A 19,566-nucleotide genomic window follows, 5' to 3' on the forward strand; every position below is an offset into this window, starting at 1 on the left:
TGGGCGAACTCTCAGAACCCTCCAGGACCTGCTGAGGGTGTAGAGCTGGTCCAGTGTTCCACGACCAGAACCAGAACCACACTGCTCTTCCTGAATCCGAGGTTCGACTATCCGACAGACCCTAACCCTCTCCAGGACCCCTGAATAGACCTTACCAGGGAGGCTTAAGAGTGTGATCCCCCTGTAATTGGAGCACACCCTCCGGTCCCCCTTTTTGAACAGGGGGGCCACCACCCCAGTCTGCCAGTCCAGGGGAACTGCCCCCGATGTCCATGCGATATTGCAGAGTCGCGTGAGCCAACACAACCCTGCAACATCCAGAGCCTTAAGGAACTCCAGGCGGATCTCATCCACCCCCGGGGCCCTGCCACCTTAGGGGCCCTGCCACCCCGGGGCCCTGCCACCCCGGGGCCCTGCCACCGAGGAGCTTTTTGACCACCTCGGTGACCTCGTCCCCAGAGACTGGAGAGCCCAATCCAGAGTCCCCAGGCTCAGCTTCCTCAACAGAAGGCATGTTGGTGGGATTGAGGAGGTCTTCAAAGTATTCCGCCCACCGGCCCACAACGTCCCGAGTCGAGGTCAGCAGCGCACCATCCCCACTATAAACAGTGTTGGTGCTGCACTGCTTCCCCCTCCTGAGACGCCGGATGGTGGACCAGAAGCCACAGGAAGTCAAACCCAGCTTAACGTCACCAGACCCAGAGGTCATGACACCCAGGGGTCACATGAGCCAATGACCCCTAAGAGGGTCCAGGAGGGGCTCTGCAGCCGACCTGCAGTTCTGAGGTTCTGGGTCAGCGGTCCTGCTGAGGATTTTTCCTGGTGTCCAGATGAGGGTTCTGCAAGGGAAGCTGGAACCAGAACGTGTTCGGAACCAGATTGGGTTTTTTTCCAGCTGGTTTATCGAGCTTCCCAGCAGCTTCAGGTCCGTTTAATCATTTGAACTCTGGTTCTGATTTTCACTCGGTGTCCGGTGGTTCTGATGTACTGAAGTTCTGTCAGAACTCTTGTGGCGATTCTAAAAGGTTCTGGTTGAATCGTATTGTCCGACCAGACTGGGCCAACTTGGCAGGAACAGAACCGACCCGGTGTTGGGCCCAGAAACGCGTCCCCTGTCGCGGGAGCGCGCATCGCTCTAAACTCTCGCATATTGACGAGAAAACGGACCGAAATATGAAACTTTAAAGATATTTGTAACATTATCGCGTTTCTCAGCCATGTGGTCCCTGAAACGGTGATTTTATTTAGCAAATTACTTTAAATAAATACGGTTTTTACACCTTTATTGACACATAATGAGCCAAACGTTTTTCAGTCCGTCTCTGTTATAAACGTTTCAAATTCTCTGCTTTGTCTTTTGATGCCATAATAACTTAAAAGCTTAAAACACAGAGACCCGTTATGTAGAACATTTTACATCATAACTTTATAGTCTGTTAATAAAAGGAGGAAATGCAACTTAATTTATGAGCCTGGATATATTTGCATCCGTCTTGATGTGAAACTTGTAGCTTTAGCTCAGAGAACAAGAGTCGTTACGTAGAAGAGATTAAATCCTTTCAGCTCTTTATCCCCCAGTTTTCACAGGGATGCAGGTTTTGGCTATATGGACTCCAGCCTGTCACAATATGCATCCTCTCTCTATTCTCCTCAAATATTATTATAGTGATTTAAAACTTATACCAGCAGTTCATGGATCTATTCTGGTTATGTAGAAAAAGTTATTATTACTATTTCAAAGATACTGAAGGAAATAAATCTGATATGCAACCTTGCTAAATGTAAAGCTTGTACAAACAAATGTTATTTTGGTTTAACATAAAAATTAAATCACTTGTTTATTAAAAGAATATTCATAACTTGCTTTGTCGGTGGATGCAGAAAAGGCATTCGACAGAGTTGAGTGGCATTATCTGTTTCTAACTTTGGAAAGCTTTGGCTTTAGTAAAACCTTTATAGACTGGATTCGGCTTATATATGCTCGGCCAATGGCATCCGTCCTAACAAATGGGGTAATTGGTCAACCAATTGAACCTAAAAGAGGGACCAGACAGGGGGACCAGACAGGGGGACCAGACAGGGGGACCCCGTCTCCTCTACTCTTTGCATTAGCCTTAGAGCCGTTAGCGGCTGCTATTCGGAAAGAGGTTAATTTTCCTGGTATTACTGTAGGACATAGTTGTCATAAACTGATGTTGTATGCTGATGATATTCTTCTTTTTATGTGAGACCCGGTGAATTCCCTCCCCCCTTTGCTCTCTTTAACACATTCTCAAATATTTCTGGTTATAAGGTCAATTGGACAAAGTTGAAAGCTCTCCCACTTTCTGCGTTTTGCCCTAAAAACACATTTCCATCTAGCATGTTTTCTTGGCCTAAGAAGGATATTAAGTACCTTGGAATAACTTTTCCACCCCAACTGACTGATTTGATTAAGATCAATTTTGAACCATTACTAGAAAAAATGAGGGTGGATGTAGAGCGTTGGAGTCAATTATATCTTTCCATGTGGGGGAGGGTAAATACTATTAAAATGATCTGTGCTCCCAAATGTAACTACCTGCTACAGGCTCTCCCAGTACATGTCCCTATAACATATTTTAAACAATTTGATAAGATCTGTAACTTGTTCATATGGAATAAGAAAAAGCCCAGGCTGAATTTGTGAAAACTACAAAGACCTGTAGACAGAGGGGGTTTAGGTGCCTAATTTACTTAATTACCATTATGCCTTTTCTCTCAGGCATTTGGCACATTGATTTCTGCCCCCTGACAGAGCCCCACCCTGGTTCTCTCTTGAGAGTGTGGTGTGTCTACCATTTACATTGACTAGCTGCCTATCAATTAATCTCTCCCCTCAGAATCAGTCGCATCCTGTTCTCTCCCATATGACGGCACTATGGAAAAAAATATCTCAGATTTTTAAATTTGACCCACATCTCAATAAATCTGCTAGTATTTGGTATAACCCCAAACTGTACAGGCAAAACCCCGTTTTTTTGGAAGTCCTGGTTTCAGAAAGGAATATGTGAGATAGGCGATTTATATGAGAACGGCTCATTGAAGTCCTTTGAAACATTGGTTGGGGAATTTAAGTTACTCAGACAAGATTTCTGTAGATATTTACAATTAAGACATTTGCTGGTTAAAACGTTTGGTTCCCCCACTATTATTCCTGTAAGCTGCAACACACTGGCAGATATAAAGAAGGTGTTTGGGCATGAAGCTTCAGTTTACTATAGAATGTTGTCGACAGCCTTGGATCCTAACATTATGTCTCTTAAGAGATCTTGGGAAACAGATCTAAATCTTAGTCTCACAGAAGAGGAATGGCTTTCAATTCTTAGGAATGGGAAGAAAAGTTCAAGGGAACTAAAAACAAGACTGGAGCAATTTAAGATACTACATAGTATACTGGACTCCATACAGGGTTGGCCTGTCAGAAACCTCGGTTTGTTGGAAGTGTCAAAAGGATAATGGCACACTGGTACACACGCTATGGGACTGTCCAGAAATCCAAGATTATTGGTCATCAGTTCACAAAGTCGTAGGAAAAATAGTTGGCCAGAAAATACCGTTCTGCAGCAGACTTTATATTCTCTGGGATCCATCATTATTGGCTCACCTGACTTCCTCTCTCTCGCCCTGACAGCCCTAATGCTGGGGAGGGAATGGAGGGGTCCGTCTATCACTCATTGGTATAGGTCACTGGGGCAGCTGCTGCCTTAGAGAGATTATCTTATAGACCTTTAAACAGGGTTGAGGAGTACAACAGGAAATGGTCCCGCTACTTCTCACATGGGTTAAATGGCATTTCCATAATTAGACTAGAGGAATTTACGGTGATGCTGTAGTTATTTGAATGTATCGGGTTATAGGGGAGTGTTATGTTATTTTATGTTATGTATGTCTAAGTTCAGTTCATGTCTGTGTCTTGCCTTTTTTCTCTACTTTTACAGTCATGTTTTGTTATTCATTTGTTATTGTATTTATTTTTGTTTTATTTAATTTATTTTTTGTTCAAGTAATTTCTGTTGGCCTGAAGAATTCACAAGGACTAACTTTGTTTAGCTGATGCTAAATTGTAATATGCCAAGTGTGTAATTAGGCTATATTTCTGTTGGAAAATCAATAAAGTTCAAGTCATAAAAAAAAAGAATATTCATAACATTTTTATAAAACCAATTACTTCAAGTAAAAATTATGTCACATAAAAACTGCAAATGCAGTGAACTGTAGTAACTAAAGCAGCGTTGGTGCAAACAGAGCATCTATCAGCACAGCTGGTCAGTCAGAGGCTGCAGGTCCACCACTGGTTCCCATCTGTGGCTCCACCATCTGTCACCATCTGTCACCTGCAATCTGTAAGTAACAAAATCTAAATGGTCAAATAACATGAATAACAACATAAAGAATATTTTTAGCTCCTTATTTGTTTACTAAAGCTGATATTAGGTTCTGTCAACGTAAAGTTTATTGTTAATCATCAATATTTGTTTGGCAGCTCATTATTTGAGAAGCATGAACATCATTCATGTTCCTGACATGTAAGGAGGTAAAAATAATTCTAGGACCATAAGCAACTGATTTTATGACTATTTAAAAAATTAAACAACTTTCCACCGACCTGCCTTGGGTGTTTATTAATGTTATTTAAATTTATTTGTGTAAACGTAATGTACAAAAATGGTTGCAAAGTAATTTGCAGCCATTTTAAACCATTCACTTTATATTTTACTGCATTACGTTGTTGACTTACCACAGATTATTTTCCTCACTGCCAGTTTCTGCAACGGTTCTGAACAGAAAACAAACAATAATCTTCTCTATATGTCTCTGTTCATCCCTTTTTGATAACGTTTGATCTCATAAACAAATACAAGCAACAGAATCGGCATCATTTTGGCATATTAGGCACATAAAATAAGATATTCCTTTATTAATCCTGCAGTGGGGACATTTACATTGTTACAGCTGAATAAAGGAACCAATATAACAATCTATACACAGTAAAATCAAGTAATATAAAAATACTGAAACAGTAATGTTTGAAATATAAATAAATAAATTATTACCTGTAGTAGTGAGGAAATGACCACGAATTGAAGCACAAATGTATTTCATGTATTTCTGTGATTTATGGTAAAAGAATCACTTAATGTTTACTTTTATAATTTTCTCCAACTAAAGTGACTGAACGTATAAAAATGGGATTCAGAAAATGTAAATATATCTACATATAAGCTTATGTATGTCTTGGGAAAATGTTATTTTTGTGAATGTAAATTTTATGAAAACAGGAATGAAAATAATAAATATTGCTAATAAATAGCGATAATAAAGAAATAACTTGTTCTGCATAATCAGTTGCTGCTATAAGTTTTAAGGTCCAACTCGCAGCCAGTTTCCCTGGAGGTTCTGCTGCTCAGGTCCGGTCCAGTTTCCAGGTTCTGTTGACCTCATTTACCTTTGCTCCATATGTTTCGGTGGTTCTGATTCATTCTGCTGTCAGACGGATCTGTCTGGAGATCCAGCTCCTCCTTTAGGGAACAGCAATGCGCCTGCGCAACCCTCTTCAGAGGAAGAAGCCTGACGCAACTTCTGCTGACGTCACATCCTACGAAGATGATGGCGGCAGCAGCAGCGAGGTTGTTGAGCGGAGCGTCCAGGAAATGCTGCAGGTAAATTCAACTGGAACACCTGAGCACACGCTGACGTCAGCGGCATGCTGGCTATGACGTCAGGTGGCGAGCCGAAGGTTTGGTCCAGGGTTCGGTGGACCGGTACCGTGGCTCAACCGTCCTGGATCAGCTGATGCATCCAGAGACACATCCGAACCTGGAGACGCGGTTCTGGAGGACCGGACCCAAAGAGGTTCGGCTGGCACGTGACACCTGCAGCCCGGAAGTTAGGCTGACAGGAAGAGGAAGTAGTATGTTTGAAGTTAAATTGGAAACAGATTATCTTCAGCCAAATGGACCCAGTCTGGTTCTACCAGAACCAGCCAGACCAATCAGGCTTCTCCGGGTTCTGGTTCTATGGGCAGAAACCGGGTCAGATGGACCCGGAACCTCAGAACATCAAAGGGTTCCTGAATGAAACTAACAGAACCATGAAGGACCCGTCTTATTCTGGATTGGACCCGTTATTATGAGGCGTTCTGGTGTCGACCAGAAAATGTTCTGACCATTTTAAATTAGAAAGATGGTACCAGCTGGGCCCGGTACCAGGGCCATTTTGAAGGAACCTGTGTTAAACCTCTGTGGTTTTTCTGTTGTCATTGAAGTTCTGCATGAAGGGAGTCTGGCCCGGTTCTGTCGCTCTCAACCCAGTAGAACTTCCAGAACCAGCCCAGTTCTGCTTGGTTCTGTTGAAGGTAGCTGGACCCGAGTTGAATGAGTTCCAGGTGGTTCTGGATCTCCTGCCTGATGGCAGCAACATGCAGGGGAGGGGTTCTTGTTTTCCTGGCCTGGCACTGTGACCCGGTAGAGCCACTGTGGTTCTTCTCCGCAGACCTTCACCACGGAACCAACATGGCCGAGTTTTAGCTGGGTCTGGTACCAGCATGCTTTGTGTTTTTCAAGCTGTTCCAGTTGAGGTTCTGGACCGTCCGGTGCATAAAGCAGCCTGGGGTCAGTTTGGGGTCATGTGACCAAAGGTTGGGGTCAGTTTGGGGTCATGTGACCAAAGGTTGGGGTCAGTTTGGGGTCATGTGACCAAAGTTTGGGGTCAGTTTGGGGTCATGTGACCAAAGGTTGGGGTCAGTTTGGGGTCATGTGACCAAAGGTTGGGGTCGGTTTGGGGTCATGTGACCAAAGGTTGGGGTCAGTTTGGGGTCATGTGACCAAAGTTTGGGGTCAGTTTGGGGTCATGTGACCAAAGGTTGGGGTCAGTTTGGGGTCATGTGACCAAAGGTTGGGGTCAGTTTGGGGTCATGTGACCAAAGTTTGGGGTGGGTAATTATTTTTTCCATGGGTCACATGAGAAACAGAGAATATTGTGAATATCAGCCAAAAGGCTGAACTCAGTTCTGCATAATATTTACTGTATTTCTTTATATCAAACAGCAGTAAATGGGTTTGTTTCGTCAAGCCAGACTAGAACATGTTAAAGTTACACAATGAAAAAGTGAGGCTGCCTTCCAAAAAATGAAATTTATTCACACAAATTTCTCAAAACAATGTTAGAAAAGATGTTAACATTTCTACTATTTGTGGCTCATATTGGTGAACATTTCCCATCACATTCAGTCCAAAACACGAGTTTCATCTACTGTTGGTCGGCACGTAAAGGTTCTGATCGTTTTAAAGACATCAACATCGTCTTGGTGCTGCAAACATTAAGCAAGAAACGACATATTGAACTGATTTAGAGAAAAGGTTCCAGATAAAGTTCACGGCTATCTGGTGCCTTAACATCCTACATTTGTGACCCAACCACCTCATTTGGTCTGTTGCTTTTCCATCCATCCATCCATCCATCCATCCATCCATCCATCCATCCATCCATCCATCCATCCATCCATCCATCCATCCATCCATCCATCCATCCATCCATCCATCCATCCATCCATCCATCCATCCATCCATCCATCCATCCATCCATCTTATCCGGGTCGGGTCGTAAGGCAGCAGCCTCAGGAGGCCCAGACTTCCCTCCCCAGCCTCTTCCAGCTCCTCCAGGAATCCCAAGGCGTTCCCATAGAGAGACATCGTCCCTCCTGGGTCTCCCTCCTCCCGATGGGACGTACCTGGAACACCTCACAGGGAGGCGTCCAGGTGACGTCCTCGTCCCAAGTGCTTCTGCAGCCGAGGATCAGACCGCCGGGGTCCCCTCCCTCGGCTGCCGCCCGTAACGCAACGCACCCTTTCCTTGTTCAGTGAGAGAAATCTGATCTCCTGGGCATAAAGTCAGGTTGAATGTCTGCAGTGGAGATGCGAAGCACAGCTGACGGAGGATTATCAGTGAGAGGATCAATATCTGGATTTTGTAAATTTCATCACTGGAAATGTTTGTTCGCAAATGTAGGTAGACCAAAGAGAACAAACATCTTCTGAGCTTGTTTCCTAACGTTAGGAAAGTTGTCCTCTTTAGAGAAGAGTAGGAATCCAGCAGAGTTCCTGTCTCAAAGTTCGCTGCATCAGACTGCAGTTCTTTGGGTTCACGTCATCCCCACTGAAGGCAAAGAGAGGAAATCATGTGCATTTTACCCTCCATTGTTCTGGGATCCTTAGAGCGCATTGAAGACCCATCATGCATCATGATCTGGGCCAATTTCACTCATTTTATTCTGCATACTTTTTAAAAGTGGCATTTCTTCCTGTAAGATTTGGACAACCGTCCGTGATGACACCTGTCAGTTTGTCCCATTTCAGTCCCAACTTGGCGTCCCAAAATGGACGTCACTCGTCTTCGTCCCTTCTAAGGACCGCATCTCTGCAGCTCCTCCAGGTCCCCCGCAATGTCCTCCATCCTCCTCGTCTCGGTCCGCCTGGACAGCAGGACTTGCTCGAATGGGGCTTTTTGTTCAGGGCATATTAGCACTGCAGAGTCCGCCAAGCACTTTTTCACAATCGCCCCTCCCAGAATGCATTGCTGTTTGTGGGTACTTTCATCACTAAGCTGGTCTTGGTTGCTGCATTTCTGGAGCTTGGTACAGAAACAGCCTGGCTGCGTTCGCGGTTTAGCTCACAAAGCTTCGGCAGTCGAGTTTTCGTAACGGCCCCCGTGTTTGGTCTGGTGATGCCGATTCAGATTGAAGGGTCAGGGGTCAGGGGTCGATCTGCTCCGGAATAACTGAACACACGGCTTTACCTCCAGCTTCAGTAAATAAATACTGACCATCCATTTGTTGTTGGAAATCCTTCATTCAGAATCTACCTTTCTTTTTTTAGCCTCAGCTGACATTTGAGGGCTAAAGCCGTTTTCTGATAACGGTCAATAACGTCTTGCGTGAATAAGGAAAACAGCAACTTCAGAATAAAAGCAGTGAAATTAGAAGGTGTGTTTATTTCTTAATCTCCAGTTAGCCTTGCACTGCGGCCATCAGCTAAGGGGCTGTTGTCTGGGCCGTACGGTGCCCAGGTCTGGTTTAGGGTCATGTGACCATCGGCTGGGGTCAGTTTGGGGTCATGTGACCATCGGCTGGGGTCAGTTTGGGGTCATGTGATGGTGAACGTTAATGCGCTGTGTGTTTCAGGGCGCCATCGCCGCGCTGCAGCCAGAGCCGCAGCCTGAGCAGCGGTGAGTCCCAGCAGGAGGTAAATGATGACGACGTCAGATCTGTCAGCCAATCAGCTTCCTCTGCCTCTGCAGGTCTCCGCCCCCCGCCCCGGCTCCGGCCATTAGCTCTGCTCATCGTCACGGGAGGCTGTTACCTTGGTTACCAGCAGTACAAATGGCGGGGCCAGCAGGATGAAGAGGCTGCACCACATTTAGCCACGCCTACTCAGGTAAGACACATTAGGGGCCAGAACTAGTTCAGCCTCATGGACCCACTGAGACCCAGAGTGGGAGGAGCTTATGCCTCTTGAATTTAAAGGGGGCGTGGCCTAATGAGGCGGGAGGGAAATCCCCCCCAGAAGGTCTCAACCGTTTTTGATGTCACTTCCGCTTTTCATTTTGTCTTGCACAGTTGGGATTGGTTCTGACCCGGTTCTGAAGCTGGGTCTGTTTTATGCTGGGACCTGACCCGCTGAGACACAGGTTACCATGGCAACATTAAAGCCACAGCAGCAGAAGCACGTGTTTGTAAACACTTGATTCAGACGCCGGACCCGTTACCATGGTAACCCCACCATCACTTCCTGCTCCAGCAGCGGACCCGATCATGGTTCTTACTCGGTAGATGAACCTGCAGGTGGGCCTACTCAGAACCAACCAATCAGCAGCCGACGTTCTTTCTGAGCACGTGCAGAACTGCTTATGTAACAGGGCAGGGTCAACCAATCCCGTGGAGCCAAGTCAGTGACATCACCCAGGTGAATGACCTCACTGATTGGTTCTCTGGGTGAAAGGTGAAGGTGATGTCACACAGTCCTGCCACCTCTCCTTACAGCCAGCCTGCCTCCTGATTGGTCAGACAGCCTGCTGTGATTGGTCAATCAGTAACCAGGCATTACAGCAGCAGGCTGTGATTGGTCAGCTCTCAGCTGATCGTTGATCAGCGTATTGATCAGCAGAGCGATGACTCAGCAGTTTCAGGGACCAATCGTGGCCATCGATCCGGATTTTTCCATCAGGCCTCGGACTCTGATCCTTGTGCTATTAATAATCGCGGCGTGGCAGAGTGGGCGGAGCCTAGGCGCCTTAACCCCAGCCGCCGCCTCCTCCTCTTCCTCTTCTTCTGCTGCCGCTGCGGCTCAGCCTCACTCGCTATGTGCCGTCGGCCCGCTCAGCTCCCGGCGCCGGCCCGACCCGCGCGCTCATGGTGAGGTTCTGCAGGCCACCGCGGCCCGACCGCAGCCTGCTGCGGCAGGTGAGGCGGCGGGGCGAGGGCGGCGGCGGGGGAGGGGGCGGAAGGAGTGGAGCTGCCGGACCTTTCAGGTGGGAGAGAGGAACCGGCCCGGGCCTGACCTCTGACCTGTAGCTGCTGCCTGCCTCTGACCCGATCCAGCTGCACGCTGAGGTCCGCTCCGGCTTCTGTAGAACCCGGCTCAGGAACCAGAACCTGTAATCATTTCTTTACTCCAGAAACCTACTGATCCGACACGGATCAGGAACCAGATCCGCTCTTCCAACAGAACCGTTACGTTCAGTCTGGGAGAGCAGTCAGCAGTTCTGGACCCGACCCGGAGAGAGAGAGAGAGAGATTATCAGGAGATGAAGCCAGATTAGAGCAGATTACAGGTTGCCATGGAGACGGTATCTGATCTGCTGAAAGCCTGCTGACCCAGTTATTCAGCCACTGGCCCGATTCTGCTGGTTCTGGATGGGTTGCTTCTTCAGAGTCCCTCTGCTTGTCCGGCCGGAACCAGAACCGAGCTGGACTTGGAGGGGGGGCTAGTTAGCTAGCTGCCTAACACCTGGCTGCTCCTGTGCTGACCTATGACCCTCCTGATGCTCCGCCTCCTCGTGCTCGCCGCCGCTCGTTGAAGCCCCGCCCACTCCACACCTGTTCCTGACTGGGTTAGTTATCAGATTGTTGTCTTCCTGTCAGCTGACCATCGTGTCTCCGCCCCTTTCCTTTATGCTCCGCCCCTTCCTGTCAGGCTCCGGGTGCCTCGTTTGGCTCTGCGTCACCGTCTGAGCGCGCTCAGTAGTGGTGTCTGTCGCCCCGCCCCCTGGCACCACCGGCCAATTGCTTTCCTCGGCTTCCTCCTGTCTGTCAATGCCCTGCGGCCGCTGGCCAATCGGGTAAGAGCAGCTCTGACGGGGCTTCTGATTGGATGATCAGAAAAAAGGAGAGCGACCATATATGTACATCCTGTTGCTGCTCTGTGATCCGAGGGAACCGGAACCGGCCCGGCGCCTAGTGATGCTGTAGTTTCTGTTTGGACCCGCAGGTGGCGCTTTACCGGACCTTCCCGACCCGCCTCGTGTCCCGGGCCTGGGGCCGGCTCAACGGACTGGACCTACCCACCTGGCTCCGCAAACCCGTCTACTCCCTCTACATCTGGACGTTCGGGGTCAACATGCAGGTCTGGACCAGAACCAGAACCAGAACCAGAACCAGAGTGGTACCGCCTCCTCTGACGCTGTTGTTCCTCTGTCTGTCCACCAGGAGGCGGCAGTGGAGGACCTGCATCACTATAAGAACCTGGGCGAGTTCTTCCGCCGCCGCCTCAAACCGGCGGTCCGACCCGTCTGCGCCGCTTCCTGCCTGGTAAGCTCCTCCCACCGGAACCAGAACCTTCCATCCACTCCCTGACTCGAGTTGATTTGGGTTTTCATCTGAACCGCCTCAGTGCGGAGGGAAGAACCAGCAGAACTCTCTGGTTCTGGTTCTGTTGGGTCACTGGGTTCTGGCTACGTTTGCAGACATCGCCGGCTGATGGCAGGATCCTCCATTTTGGACGGGTCCAGAACTCGCAAGTGGAGCAGGTGAAGGGCGTGACCTACAGCCTGGAGAACTTCCTGGGACCGCCCAGCAGGCCGAGCCCAGGTGAGCGGCGCCGACCCACCAGAACTCCGGTTCCAGTTTGGGTTCTGACCTGTGCGGTTCCGTTTCAGACCCGACGTCCTTCCAGGACCGGCTGCTGTCGTCTCCGGACCGCGCCCTGTTCCACGTGGTCGTCTACCTGGCGCCGGGCGACTACCACTGCTTTCACTCGCCGGCCGACTGGAGGGTGGAGCTGCGCCGCCACTTCCCAGGTGAGCGTCGGCACGGCGATGAGCGGGCCGTCGCCGTGCCGACGCTCACCGCTCCATGTCACCGCCAGGCTCGCTGATGTCGGTGAACCCGGGCGTGGCCCGTTGGGTCAAGGAGCTGTTCTGCCTCAACGAGCGCGTGGTGCTGAGTGGCCAATGGCGGCACGGCTTCTTCTCCCTCACGGCGGTGGGCGCCACCAACGTGGGCTCCATCAGGGTCTACTTCGACCAGGTGAGTTCCCGCCGGAGGTCCGGCTGGCCATGTGCGTCCGGGTCCACCGGAACCCAGATGGGTCCCACTGAAGGATCAGAGGGAAGAACCGGTTCCTATTGGAGGCGGGCTCTTGGCAAGCAGCAGCCAATCAGAACGCTACAAGCTCTGTGTTTAGTTCAGAAGGTCGAGGGGTAAAACAGCAAAATGATCAAATGTCGGATCAGAACCAGAACCGCAGCAAATGGCTGAGTCCAGGAACTTTATCTGTGACTCGGATCTTAAATGTGCGTTCAGTCCAGCCCAGTTTAATCCGCTTTAATCCAACTCCAGAGTCGGTCCGTTTCAGGTGTGAATGCTAATTGGACTAAATCTGGATCCATCAGAGCTCCTCAGGTAGCGGCTCACCTGGACCAGCTGCTGATCAGAACCAAACCTGGCGGGTCCATCTGCTGACCAGCTGTTTCACAGACGAGCTTCATGGTTTCACCATCCTGGAGTTTATTTTCAGCTTATTGAGGATAAATGTGGCTCAGATTCATCGTTTAAACACTAAAATCATAAAGTCCTCAGGTTTGATTCCTGGTCTAAAGAACTGGATCAGGTTTCAGGGGGTTTATGAGTTTAGGTTTGTGTTACTGCTGCATGTGACATCTAATATTTATATGAATTTAAAATGACTGAGTGAATTAATGAAATCAGAAGAATTCCTGTGTTTGACTGCTGGAGCGAGAAGTGATCAGTAAACGCTGATCACTTCTCGCTAGTGAAACGTATTGATATTTACAATATATACAGACTAGTTGTTCAAAATAGTTCATGAAATCCAAGATGGTTTTTCCAGTTCAGCTCATTGATGGAGGTGAGAAATGATGAAAACAGATCCAGTTCTGCTCGGTTCGGTCCGGTCCAGATGTTTCTCTGTTGGTTTATCTCATGTCTGGTCCACTTGGCAACAGACAATCAGAACCCTGGTTCTGGTTCTGGTTCTGGTTCTGGTTCTTCTCATCACACAGTTTGTATGTTTTCCATTTAAATGCTTCCTCTAGGTGATAAACTCATTCAGGTCATGTTAAGTTTCACCGACTGAGCCCCAACAATAACAGGAGCTAGCGCTAGCATGCTAGCTTCCCAACGACACAGACACTGACCAGTCGCGCGACATGAGGCCCCTGGTCTGACCCCGTCTCTCTCTCCTTCTCAGGAGCTGCGGACCAACGCTCCTCGCTACAGCAAAGGTTCTTTCCAGGACCGCAGCTACGTTGCCGCGGGCGACCAGGTGAAGACTGGCGAAGGGGGCGTGGCCTTGCGTAAAGGCGAGCCTGTGGGCGAGTTCAACCTGGGCTCCACCATCGTCCTGCTGTTCGAGGCACCGGCAGACTTCACCTTTGACCTGCAGCCAGGACAGCGAATCAGGATGGGGGAAACCCTCGGCAGCTTCTGATTGGCCGCCAGCTAGAGGCCGCAGCGCATCGTTATTGGCTGGAGACGCTGAGAACAGAGCTTTGTGCAGGACGGACAAAAAGACACGGACTCAAATTCCCAGAGTGCTTTGTACCAAAGCTGTGTCTGCTCCACACTGCCGCCTGTGGCCAAAGGTTGAACTTCTGATTGGTAGAAAGCACTGTGACATCATCAGTGATGTTCTGATTGGCTGAGAGCCGTAAACTGTGTTTATTTTTGTAAATGATGTGTAAAGAATAAATTTCTACTTTGAGCAGCTTTGGGTTTGAATCTGGAACAGAAAAACCTTTTATGTTTGCTCAGAGTCAGTCTGGGCCCAATCTGGGTCCAGTTTGGGTCCTGATGGGGCACCAGGACCTGCAGCCGATCTGAGCTTTGATGTAGGGTAGTTCTGACACATCAACTGGACCTGAGAGTGAATCCGGTTCTGACCGGGCTGCTTGTTTCATCTCCATGGTAACAAAGGGGTTACGAAACGACCTGCAGGTGAGATCAATGAGATCAAAGACCCAAAACTTTAAAGCTTTTATTTGTTTCTGAACACAAAATACTTCAAAGCTCTGATTATTGTCCGGCGACCCGGTTCTGACCCGGTTCTGACCCGGTTCTGACACAGCGCTGACCTGGAACCAGGACATCAGAACTGGGCTCATCCAGGGCCGGGTCGGTTCCGGTCCGGTGTGTCAGCCTCGCCCGGGGCAGCAGAACCAGCAGCAGCGCCAGCAGGACGGCGCCGGGCAGCAGTCGCCGTAGTGATGGAAGCGCGGCTCCGCCAGGCCGCCGTGCCGCCAGCCGTCGTCGGGAACTTCCTTCCCCAGCCAAAGCTTCCCGTCGCTCCTGGGGGCGGGGCTTCGCGAGGAAGAGGAGCAGGAGGAGACGAAGGTCTGCTGGGCCTTCACCGCCAGGAAGGACGGCAGGTCCAGGTCCAGACCGGCGGCGCCGCCGCGCGGCCGCGGCGTGTTCTGCCGGCACTGGGGACATGGGATCCACGTCTGAGGAAGAGGAGGAGGAAGATGAGCGCCGTTAGGGTCTACCCGACTGCTGATGTCACGTCCTGTGAGGAAGATCAGACCGGTCCTCTAGTGACCTTTGACCCCGTCAGGTTCCCAACAGAACTCATGACATCAGTGAAGATTCACCACTTCAGAACTTGAGCTCCGGACCGAAACCAGAACCAGAACCTGGACCCTGACAGGCTTAGGAAATGGCTCTCCTCTTGACCTCCTGACCTCTTGACCTCACCTGCTCGTTGATCACCGTGTCGAGTCTCTTCAGACACGCCTGGCAGAAGGCGTGGCCACAGTGGAGTCGCCGTGGCAACCGCGTCAGCAAGTCATAACTGCCGAAACACACGATGCACACCAGGTCCGGCCTCCTGCCCGACATCGCCGTCTCCATGGCAACAGAGGAGCAGGGAGGGGGGGGCAGGGGATCATCATCCTCCTCTTCATCTTCATGAATCATCTTCCCTGTCAGGATCAATTAAAACATGAATCTAGAAAATAACAACGTTTATTAATGATTTATGGTTTAAAGGAGCTCAGGGTTTCGGCTGTTTTTCAGTTTTCATGAAGTTTGTTCCAGATCTGTGGTGCATAGAAGCTGAATGCTGGTTCTGGTTCTGATGCAGAGCAGAACCAGAACCAGCAGGTTGATCCAGCAGCAGATCTTTAATCCGGTCAGCGATTTATAAACGACCAGTAAAGGACTGTAGAACCAGGTGGTGTAGAACCAGACTAGTCAAAATTACAATTCATGATTTCTATAATTTAGTTTTCACTAGTCAAAACTACATTTGTATCCAAAAATACATTTAAGATATCTTGAATTATGGAGCCATTAGAGATATCTTTAATTACAATTATGACTAGTCAAAAACAAAATCGAGATATCTTGAATTTACTTTATGACTAGTCATAATTTAATTGTAGATATCTGAAAATGTATTTCAGATAGTAATTCATTATAGATATCTTGAAGTCTCCATACAAATCAATGATAAATCTGACGTCATTTCCACTAATCGGAATGTAATTACAGATATTTCAAATTGTTATTTTGTCTAGTCAAAATATAATTAGAGATATCTGAAATCGCTGAAACATCTAATCACAAAATAATTTGGGATATCTGGAATGTAAGGGCGGTAAAACCGAATTTATGTTAAAACGGCTTGCCATAGAGCTCCGCCTCCAGCCGGTGGCTCCAGATCCGATTGGTTCTTGGTTTCTTCTGGAGCTATGACCTCATTGCTCACGCTGTCCTGTGATTGGACGAAGGACTTTTTGTTGCAACGACATGAAATACGTTTGTGGTGAGAATTTTGTTTTCCCAGCTTGATTTACCTTTAGGGTTTACCTTACCCTAACCCATCTGGTTTGTAGAGACGATAACATCGGTTACTGGATCAGACTGGGAACAGACTGGGAACAAACTGGGAACAAACTGGGATCAGACTGGGAACAGACTGGGAACAAACTGGGAACAGACTGGGAACAAACTGGGAACAAACTGGGAACAGACTGGGAACAAACTGGGAACAGACTGGGATCAGACTGGGAACAGACTGGGAACAGACTGGGAACAAACTGGGAACAGACTGGGAACAGACTGGGAACAAACTGGGATCAGACTGGGACCAAACTGGGACCAAACTGGGAACAAACTGGGAACAGACTGGGAACAAACAGGGAACAGACTGGGAACAAACTGGGAACAGACTGGGAACAGACTGGGAACAAACTGGGAACAGACTGGGAACAGACTGGGAACAGACTGGGAACAAACTGGGAACAGACTGGGAACAAACTGGGAACAAACTGGGAACAGACTGGGAACAGACTGGGAACAGACTGGGAACAAACAGGGAACAGACTGGGAACAGACTGGGAACAAACTGGGAACAAACTGGGAACAAACTGGGAACAAACTGGGAACAAACTGGGAACAAACTGGGAACAGACTGGGAACAAACTGGGAACAAACTGGGAACAAACTGGGAACAAACTGGGAACAAACTGGGAACAGACTGGGAACAAACTGGGAACAAACTGGGAACAAACTGGGAACAAACTGGGAACAGACTGGGAACAAACTGGGAACAAACTGGGAACAAACTGGGAACAAACTGGGATCAGAAATGCTGGATATAAAAATGTCTTTTCACTATGATTATAATCGGTTTGGGGTTTTTGTTAATTCAAATAAAAAGTTTTTCTTAATGTTTTCGATTGGATGAAATGATTTCCCTTCCTGTGTTCTGATTGGTCAGACAGAGACTCACCTGGGTTTGCTGGAATCCTCCTCCTCTTCCTCAGTCTTCATCGCTCCATGTTTATCTGCTCTTCTCTCCGGTTTCTGTTTCTCTTCCAGTTTTTATTCTTGTTTTCCTGATTCCGTCTTTCCGCCTCCTGATGATCGTCTTCTGTTGGCTGTGATCGTCTAGCAGAGACAGAGGCTCAACTCCATCAATAATTCACCAACCAGGTGAAACCTGACCTGAAACAAAATCCTCACGTGCACAAGATCGACTTCAGCCTGTTGTACTACAATCAATACTCGTCAATAATATTAATGATAACCTGGCAGAGGTTCAGATCGATATAGAACCACAAAGCTAATGATCCTGCTGATCAATACCGGCTCCTGGAACCGGGTCCAGTAGAAAGTGGGTTAGGGTCCAGTAGAAAGTGGAGCCGGGTCCAGTAGAAAGTGGAACCGGGTCCAGTAGAAAGTGGGTTAGGGTCCAGTAGAAAGTGGAACCGGGTCCAGTAGAAAGTGGAACCGGGTCCAGTAGAAAGTGGGTTAGGGTCCAGTAGAAAGTGGAGCCGGGTCCAGGGTTCTGGTGTCGGCTGCGCCCTCCGCACAGACCCCTGTCGTCATGGAGACGATGAGGACCGTACTGGTTACCGGGTCAGGACCTGCTGGGCTCACTGGTCACAGACCATTAATGGGTTCGGACCTCTCACTGGTCCAGAACCGTCACAGCAGACTGACGAGTTTCTTTGTGTTTCAGACATTAAATAAAAAACTAAAGTTAATAAAAAAACATGATTAAATGAATTAAAACCAATCAGAAAGTTTGTACACCCCAAACAAAGTCAGTATTGGTCCAGTTTCTCTTTTCCCCTCAAATCAGCAGAACCAGAACCAGAACCAGTCTGGCAGCTGAAAGCAGAACCACATCCGGCCCGGTTCAGACCATCAGAACCGACTGTATTCTAGTGAGCCGTCCTGTTCTGATTCTGGCTCCTGTCGTCGGAGTGGTTTTTATTTTTGAACTTCTTCTTCTCTCCTGATTTCCTGTTTTATTTTGAAAGTACTCTTTCCTCGTGAACTTCCCTTTAGGTCAGATTACTGATCCGGTTCCGGTCCAAACATTGTTTCTGCAGGAAAGTAAACCAACTGAACTAAATAACTAATATTTATAATAACTTTACCCTGGAGACTCATTCATTCATTCACATTCACCCATTCACAACCAGAGTGAGTGTGAAGCTGGAATCGAACCAACAACCTTCTGGTCACAAGACCAGACGGCTCAAACGGCGCCCCCTGCTGGCATGAAGGAGTTTCTGTTTGTATTTTTAGACAAACGGGACAAAAAGAAACTGAAACGTTTTTATTTTGTTCTTCATCATCAAGTCGCTGCTGAAATTCCTTCATATTGAAAATGAAAAACAGAAAAACTTCACGGAGAAACATTTAAACAAAAGCATCTCAGCAGCAACATAATTATCTACATTTATTAAACTCTTAGTTTCTGTTCGGTTCTGGACGTGAAGATGATTCGGTTCGTTTTCCTCCTGATGGAACAAAAATATGATCAAAATCTTTTTGTTTAATATAAAATTCTAAATGTTTCCTAAACTTTGATTAAATGTAAAATCATTAAACCGGATCTGATTTATATTTTATGTGTGAAAATTATTTAAAGCTGTAAAAGGTCTGGTGTCTTCAGGTGGAGTTGTCATGGCAACGACAGAAAGGCGGCCATCTTGTCTGTTTGAAGGAATTAAAAATCTAAATAAATCTAAAAATATAACAACCAGATATTTAAATCTCCTGTTTGTCAGAGTTTTAACAAACTTTGATGTCCTGGTTCTGTCCTGGTTCTGTCCTGGTTCTGTCCGGGTTCTGTCCGGGTTCTGTCCGGGTTCTGTCCTGGTTCTGTCCGGGTTCTGTCCTGGTTCTGTCCTGGTTCTGTCCTGGTTCTGTCCGGGTTCTGTCCTGGTTCTGTCCGGGTTCTGTCCGGGTTCTGTCCTGGTTCTGTCCTGGTTCTGTCCGGGTTCTGTCCGGGTTCTGTCCTGGTTCTGTCCTGCTCTCCAGAACCAGGATCAACGGTCCAGAGTCAGTGTGAACCCAGTCTCTAAGCTTCGGACCTGCGGCTCGGTTCTGGTTCTGCAGATGTATCAACATGTGGTCAGCCCTGAAATAGAATATCTGCTAGTGAGCCAATCACAGTCCTCCTTCCAGGGTGACGTCACTTCCTCCTGCGGCAGCGGTAGCAGCACGCTGGGCACCGCCCCGCCTCTTCCTCCTCCTCTTCCTCCCTCACCGTGTAGGGGGGCGGGGCCGAGCCC

The 19,566-nt window shown here is 48.1% G+C and overlaps 2 protein-coding genes and 1 long non-coding RNA gene across 10 annotated transcripts; 1 reads left to right on the top strand and 2 right to left on the bottom strand.

Annotated features, from left to right (window-relative positions):
* Nucleotides 1–4,157: 4,157 nt before the first annotated feature.
* On the bottom strand, nucleotides 4,158–5,619 carry LOC103460429 (uncharacterized). 2 transcript variants are annotated; one of them, XR_532927.2, is made up of 3 exons: nucleotides 5,468–5,619; nucleotides 4,760–4,798; nucleotides 4,158–4,362 (listed from the first exon to the last, which is right to left on the bottom strand). It is a non-coding gene; the product is annotated as an uncharacterized LOC103460429 (long non-coding RNA). The 2 variants fall into 2 exon arrangements; XR_014090045.1 differs by lacking the exon at nucleotides 4,760–4,798.
* pisd (phosphatidylserine decarboxylase) lies at nucleotides 5,584–14,240 on the top strand. Of its 5 annotated transcripts, XM_008402587.3 has the most exons (9): nucleotides 5,584–5,681; nucleotides 9,200–9,243; nucleotides 9,316–9,452; nucleotides 11,505–11,639; nucleotides 11,723–11,824; nucleotides 11,980–12,103; nucleotides 12,172–12,312; nucleotides 12,381–12,541; nucleotides 13,725–14,240. In XM_008402587.3, the coding sequence occupies exons 1-9, from the start codon at nucleotides 5,626–5,628 to the stop codon at nucleotides 13,962–13,964; spliced, it is 1,140 nt and encodes a 379-aa protein (XP_008400809.1). In that variant the 5' UTR covers nucleotides 5,584–5,625; the 3' UTR covers nucleotides 13,965–14,240. The 5 variants fall into 5 exon arrangements, with proteins under 5 accessions (XP_008400809.1, XP_017158810.1, XP_081469307.1 ...); XM_017303321.2 differs by having other exon boundaries at nucleotides 9,200–9,452; XM_081613181.1 differs by lacking the exons at nucleotides 5,584–5,681; nucleotides 9,200–9,243; nucleotides 9,316–9,452 and adding exons at nucleotides 9,474–10,429; nucleotides 11,211–11,355 and having other exon boundaries at nucleotides 11,907–12,103.
* Nucleotides 14,241–14,495: 255 nt separating this feature from the next.
* Nucleotides 14,496–17,685, bottom strand: rnf224 (ring finger protein 224). Of its 3 annotated transcripts, none has more exons than XM_008402589.3 (4): nucleotides 17,268–17,685; nucleotides 16,162–16,247; nucleotides 15,227–15,453; nucleotides 14,496–14,976 (listed from the first exon to the last, which is right to left on the bottom strand). In XM_008402589.3, the coding sequence occupies exons 3-4, from the start codon at nucleotides 15,446–15,448 to the stop codon at nucleotides 14,668–14,670; spliced, it is 531 nt and encodes a 176-aa protein (XP_008400811.1). In that variant the 5' UTR covers nucleotides 15,449–15,453; nucleotides 16,162–16,247; nucleotides 17,268–17,685; the 3' UTR covers nucleotides 14,496–14,667. The 3 variants fall into 3 exon arrangements, with proteins under 3 accessions (XP_008400811.1, XP_017158815.1, XP_017158813.1); XM_017303326.2 differs by lacking the exon at nucleotides 16,162–16,247 and having other exon boundaries at nucleotides 17,268–17,425; nucleotides 17,566–17,682; XM_017303324.2 differs by lacking the exon at nucleotides 16,162–16,247 and having other exon boundaries at nucleotides 17,268–17,683.
* Between the last annotated feature and the right edge of the window lie 1,881 nt (nucleotides 17,686–19,566).

The sequence above is a fragment of the Poecilia reticulata genome, chromosome 12, assembly GCF_904066995.2.
Source record: "Poecilia reticulata chromosome 12, P_reticulata-male-v2, whole genome shotgun sequence".
NCBI lineage: Eukaryota > Metazoa > Chordata > Actinopteri > Cyprinodontiformes > Poeciliidae > Poecilia > Poecilia reticulata.